General features: G+C 57.0%; 1 protein-coding gene across 1 annotated transcript in view; it reads left to right on the top strand.

Annotated features, from left to right (window-relative positions):
- Positions 1-6,469, top strand: part of TMC8 (transmembrane channel like 8) — an 11,817-nt gene that overhangs the window by 4,859 nt on the left and 489 nt on the right. Inside the window, exons 8-15 of the mRNA XM_023729132.1 lie at positions 374-544; positions 1,569-1,708; positions 4,143-4,266; positions 4,621-4,718; positions 4,912-5,095; positions 5,237-5,367; positions 5,455-5,613; positions 6,076-6,154. Coding sequence (XP_023584900.1) covers positions 374-544; positions 1,569-1,708; positions 4,143-4,266; positions 4,621-4,718; positions 4,912-5,095; positions 5,237-5,367; positions 5,455-5,613; positions 6,076-6,154 — 1,086 coding nt within the window. The remainder of the gene's footprint in view (positions 1-373; positions 545-1,568; positions 1,709-4,142; positions 4,267-4,620; positions 4,719-4,911; positions 5,096-5,236; positions 5,368-5,454; positions 5,614-6,075; positions 6,155-6,469) is intronic.

The following is a 6,469-nucleotide window of genomic DNA, read 5'->3' as shown; positions in this document are numbered from 1 at the left end:
GTATGTGGTTATGCAGACGAATGTCTGGCTCTATGAGTGCATGAGTGGGTGTGAGTGTGAATGCATGAATGTGAGTGTGCAGGACCACATGTGGGAGTGTGTCAGTGAATGTGGGTGAGTGTGCACACAGGGTGTTACGGCGCAGCAGGAGGCTGTACCTGTGTTGGGTATGAGCTCTCACCTGCACGGTTGTAGGCTGGGGGGGTCTGGATAATCCAGCCGCCACTCCTCTTCCCGTCCCTGCCTGGCCACCCCGACCTTGCCCTGACCTGACAGCCCATCTCCCACCGCCACTGGTCTGGGCCTGGGTCTGTGCGGCAGTGCCTTCCCCGGCCAGCCCAGGCCTGACCCCGCCGTCTGCCCCCTGCGCCAGGTGGAGCTGGAGGAGGAGCGCCGCTTCCAGCAGGCGCAGCAACAGACCCGGGCCCAGAGGATCTGCCACCTGCTCACTTACCTGCGGGTCAACCTTCTTATCGGGCTCCTGGTGGTCGCGGCCGTCAGCGCCATCTTCTGGGTTACCACATACTCGCAGGACAGCAAGGAGGTGCGGGGCCACTGCTGTGCGTTGAACGCAGCCCCGTGCCCAGGGGAGCTGGAGCATCCCGGTTTACAGAGCCCGGGCTAAAGCCATCTGCCCGAGGACACGACCAAGTCCCCCTGGCAGACTGCCTGCTGCCACTGGGAACAGTCTCTGGGCTGCGGGACCCCGGGCCACCCAGAGTTATGTTCTAGATTCTGGGGATCACAGGGAGCCGAGAAGCTGGCAGGAGCCCCAGCACTGACTCACACTCACACTCATACAGCCACACGATCTCACACTCACTCACTCATTCACACTTACTATCACTCTCACACACACAATTTCACACTCATTCACACTCACACAGTCACACAACCTCACAATCACTCATTCACACTCACACTCGTACAGCCACACGATCTCACACTCACTCATTCACACTCACACACCCATATAGTCACACAATCTCACACTCATTCACACTCATTATCACTCTCACACCATCACACAATTTCACACTCACTCACACTCATAGAGCCACACAATCTCACACTCATTCATTCACACTCACACACACTCTCATACAGCCACACAATCTCTCATTCATACACACACTCATACAGTCACACACTCTCACACTCACACACACTCAGTCACACACTCACAATCACTCACAGTCGCTCACAATCACTCATTTGCACTCTGATATACACACTCACAATCAGTCACACTCACACACACTTGTACAGTAACACAATCACATACACACATGCTCTCAATGACTCATATACAGCCACAAACTCTCATACACTGACACTCACACTCATACGTAGTCACACACAATTACTCATTCACACACTCATCTACAGTCACATTCACAATTACTCATTCACACTCATATACATTGTCACACACATTCACACTCATTCATCATCACACACTTATCCATAGTCACTCATTCACATGCACACACATTCATATCCATAGTCACACACACTTACACTCACACTGTCTCACACTCACCCTCACCCTCACCTGCATTCTGCAGGAGTCCCTGTTTCTGCTGCTCCAGTACCTGCCCCCTGGGGTCATCGCCCTGGTCAACTTCCTGGGTCCCCTGCTGTTTGTATTCCTGGTCCAACTGGAGAAATATCCTCCCAACACCGAGGTCAACCTCACCCTTATCTGGTGAGTGCCACCCTTGGGGGGTGACGAGTGGACAGTGTGTGGGAGGGAGGTGGGAGGGGAGAGGGCCGGGGGCACGTGAGGGGTCTGCATCCGTGTGTCCGCGACCCTGCCTTGATTTATTGCCTGGCACCAGGGATCCGGCGCTGGGAGACTCCTCTCATTCACCACCAGGCCAGAGGGAAGGCAAGAGAACACACAGACTCAGGGGAGAGGCCCCGAGTCTCAAGTTTTTCAGCGCCCCCTCCAAAGAGGAGTCCCTGGGGGATGCAAACTGTTGAGCCCTCAACTGCTAACCAAAAGTTTGGTGGTTCAGTTCTACCCAGAGGCTCCTGAAGAAAGGCTTGGCAATCTGCTTCTGAAAGGTCACAGCCTTGAGAACCCTATGGAGTACAGTTCTACTCTGACACATATGAGGTGGTCATGAGTCAGAGTCAGCTCAGTGGCAACTGGTACCTCTAAAGACTGTCACCAATGTGGCCCAAACACTGGCCATTCAGAGGTACAGGCCACTGTTTTGCAACGTGGGACTCACAGCCAAGGTCACACAGCCAGGACAGAGCAGAGCCAGAACTGGAACCCCCATGGGGCTGGCTCCAAAGCCCCAGCTCATGATGCCTGCTGGGTGCAGGTTCAGACCAAGCTCTCCCTTACCTCCACCTCTGCCCTGTTTCCATCTCAGCACTCAGCACCCCTCCGCCCCTCCTCACCTCCCCCTAAATCCTCAGGTACAGCCCCTGAGCTCCAGCCAAGCTCCTCTCTCCTCTTGTCAACCCCCAGCTCGGCTCTGCCTGCTCTGCCTTCTGCTTCCCTCTAAGCTTGACTTTATTTTACTTGGTTTTACACTTGAGTTTTTGAATAGATAATAATGCATGCACATGGTAAAACATTCCAATTGCTCACAAGGATGCCAGACGAAAAATAAGCCCCCACCTGCCCTGCCTCCCAGTCTCTCTCAACAGAAGAGCCACTGCTCCCAGCCCATGAGTACGGAAAACATCCACGCCTACAGGGAACGTGCATGCCACAGTGTCTCAGTCATCTAGCGCTGCTATAACAGAAATACCACAAGTGGACGGCTTTAACAAACGAATTATTCTGTCACAGTCCAGGAGGCTAGAAGTCTGAATTTGGGGCACCAGCTCCAGGGGAAGACTTTCTCTCTCTGTAGACTCTGGAGCAATGTCCCTGTTATCAATCTTCCCCTGGTCTAGGAGCTTCTCAACGCAGGGATCTTGGGTCCAAAGGACGGGCTCTGCTCCTGGCACTACTTTCTTGGTGGTAGGAGGTCCCCCTGCCTTTCTGCTCATTTCTCTCTTTCATATCTCAAAAGAGATTGACTCAAGATACAACCTAATCTTGGAGATTCAGTCCTGACTCATTAGCATAACTGCCTCTACTCCTGCCTCATTAACATCATCGAGGTAGGGTTTACAACACATAGGACAATCATATCAGATGACAAAATGGTGGACAATCACACAATACTGGGAATCATGGCCTAGCCAAACGGATACACATTTTTGCGGGACACAATTCAATCCATAACATTCCACACTTTGGCCTCCCAAAATTCCTGTAAGACACATTCACCCCATCATATCATAGCAGAGCTCTTAAATCAACTCCAAGTCCAAAATGGAAAACTCATGTTTCAGGTTAGCCCATCATAGCTCTATGGTCCAGTTATGTATTCTCTAAGTGGGTTTGTGATGTACAAGATTGTGTGAGTGGCCAGATTTTAATAGGCGGTAGAAGAAAAGAAGATCTTATGTTCGATAAGGATGCTTAAAAGTTAACACGTTTCTTTACTGCTTCTTGTTGTTAGTTGCTGTCAAGGTGATTCTGACTCATGGTGACACCATGTGTGCAAAGTAGAACTGCTCCATAGGGTTTTCAAGGCTGTGATCTTTTGGAAGCAGACCTCCAGGCCTTTCTTCCGCAGTGCTGCTGGGTCGGTTGGATCCTCCAACCTTTCAGTTAGTAGCCGAGCGCTTAACCATTTGCACCACTTAGGGACTCCTGCTGCATAGTTGTCATTGTCAGTTGCCCTGGAGTCGATTCCAACTCCTGGCGACGCCCTGTGACAGAGTAGAACTGCTCCAGTAGCGTTTTCAAGGCTGTGACCTTTCTCTACTGCAAGGTCTCATGTACGCATGTGAGTCCCCAAGGTAGATGTAGCGGAGGGCGGCTGGACTGTCCAGTGTTCCCCAAACGGATTTAAAAACAGAACCCTTTTCCCATGAATCAGCTAGAGACTGGGGTTCTGGGGAACACACTTTGGGAAATATAGCCAGGGAGGGAGGAGGTTGGAAAAGGGCTGAGCCCAGGAGGTGACAATAATCTTACCTGGTATCAGCCACACCTGTATCCTGGGAGCCGCCCGTGCCTCCCTGCATGTACCTGGGCCCCTCTCCTGACACCATCCCACCTCCAGGTGTGTAGTGCTGAAGCTGGCCAGCCTGGGGATGTTCTCATTCTCCCTGGGCCAGACCGTGCTGTGTGTCGGCAGGAACACGACCCGCTGTGAGTCCCACGGCTACAACGCCTGTGACTACCAGGTGGCTGACAGCTCCGCCGGGGCCCCCTCCCTCCATCCTTCTACCTCAAACCATGCAGAGCCTTGTCCCTGCCCCTTAGTCTCCTGTCCCTCTCCAGTCCCACCTGTGTGAGCTGCGGGCAGAGCCGAGCCCCACAGCGACACACCTCCAGGGGGCGCTGTCCACACCACACTAGGATCCGTGGCAGTCCTCGCTGCGGGGTTTCCCTGCTCTCATCCCATCCCCGAGACCTATTTTAACTTAGAAATCACATCAGACTCCCCGAAGGCCCTCCGGCGGGTAGGTGAAGGGAGGGGAGGCTCGGGGACCGTGGACGGTGACTGCTCCCCTCCCTTCCCGCCTTCTGCACTCCAGTGCTGGGAGAACTCGGTGGGGGAGGAACTATTCAAACTGAGCATCTTCAACTTCCTCCTCACGGTGGCCTTCGCCTTCCTGGTCACCCTGCCTCGCAGGTAAAACACGGGGGACACCACGGGGGGAACGGGGTGACGTGGGCATGTTTGGGGGTGTCCAGTGACCACAGCCAAGGGTGAGCCAGTCCACACGTGTGTGTCATGTGAGTGGGTGTGGCGAGGGTAATGGCAGCAGGACGTGGTCCACCCATACCTGGTGGGTGGTAGGTACCTGGACACTCCCCTCCCCCAGGCTGATGGTGGAGCGGTTCTCGGGCAAGTTCTGGGCCTGGCTGGACCGAGAGGAGTTCCTGGTGCCCAAGAACGTGCTGGACATCGTGGCAGGGCAGACAGTCACCTGGATGGGCCTCTTTTACTGCCCCCTGCTGCCCCTGCTCAACAGCGTCTTCATCTTCCTCACCTTCTACATCAAGAAGGTGAGCGTTGGGGGCAGAGCGGCAGAATCTGGGAGGGGGCGTGGCGGGCGCCTTGAGCTCCAGAGTCAGGCCGAGCTGGGCGCACCTCCTATTTCTGCCCCCTTCTAACTCCATTTCCTGGACTCCTCGACGTCTCCCCAGTACACCCTCCTGAGGAACTCCCGGGCGTCCCCGCGGCTCTTCCGCGCCTCCAGCTCCACCTTCTTCTTCCAGCTGGTCCTCCTCCTGGGACTGCTCCTGGCCGCGGTGCCCCTGGGCTATGTGGTCAGCAGGTGAGGGGCTGGGAGAGGCCGAGGCGGCTGGTGGGCGGGGCCAAGCCTCAGCCCTGACGCCCCCCTCCCTCGGCGGCCTCTCTCCAGCGTCCACTCCTCCTGGGACTGCGGCCTCTTCACCAACTACTCGGCCCCGTGGCAGGTAGTCCCGGAGCTGGTGGCCCTCCGCCTCCCAGTGCCCAGCCAGCTCGCCCTCCACTACCTCGGCTCCCACGCCTTCAGCTTCCCCTTCCTCATCCTGCTCAGGTGCCTGCCAGGGAGCAGGGGAAGGGGGGCTTTCTGGGAAAGGGGCCTCCTTCCAGGGAGAGGAGGTGTAGGTCTGAGCACGCCCAGCCAGTCTCAGGGGATACGGGAGCAAGACAAGGGGAGCCAAGGGGGGCCAGGGCCTAGGCGGCCGGGTACCCCCTGCGCCCTGGGCAACCAAGGGGTCCACCTCCGGGACGCTGTGAGGGTTCCACGACCCCCAGGGAGACACGGCGCCAGGTGCAGCCTGCTCGCACGCCGCGGCTGTGGAGTTACTCCTACCGCCCTGCGGAGAGGGGGGAGGCTGGGGGCCGTGGGAGAAAGGAAACGAGGGTCCTGTCCAGACAAGTGGATGTAGAGAGCAGACCCGTGGGCCGAGTTTTTAAGAGTCAGGGTGGGGAGAGGAGGTCAGGGAAGATGGCCTGTGGTCGGATGTGTGACCTTCGTTCCCCTGTCTGCCCCAAGCCTTGTCCTGACCGTATGCGTCTCCCAGTCCCACGCCAACGCCAGGGCCATCCAGGGCCTCCGGAAGCAGCTGGTGTGGGTGAGCGTCCGACCGGCTGCGCGAGGCCTCGGGCAAAGAGGGATCTCTGGTGGGGGCGTGGTCTCAGCTGGAGGCGTGGCCTGACGGGACATGCCCTCGGGCTGGGAGCGGGATTGTGATGGGCGTGGCCTGACTGGGGCGTGACTCTGTGGGGCGTGGCCTCGGTCAGAGGCGGGACCTAGGGCCATGACCTCTGGCTAGGGATGAGACCAGGCGGGGCGAGGCCTCGGACTGGGGGCGGGATCATGATGAGCTTGGCCTGGGCTGGGGCGGGACTCTGGGGGCGTGGCCTCGGGGCGGGGGGTGGAACCTGGC

The sequence above is a fragment of the Trichechus manatus genome, unplaced genomic scaffold (assembly GCF_000243295.1).
Source record: "Trichechus manatus latirostris isolate Lorelei unplaced genomic scaffold, TriManLat1.0 scaffold00028, whole genome shotgun sequence".
Classification (NCBI taxonomy): domain Eukaryota; kingdom Metazoa; phylum Chordata; class Mammalia; order Sirenia; family Trichechidae; genus Trichechus; species Trichechus manatus.
This window is presented reverse-complemented; position numbering and strand designations above follow the sequence as displayed.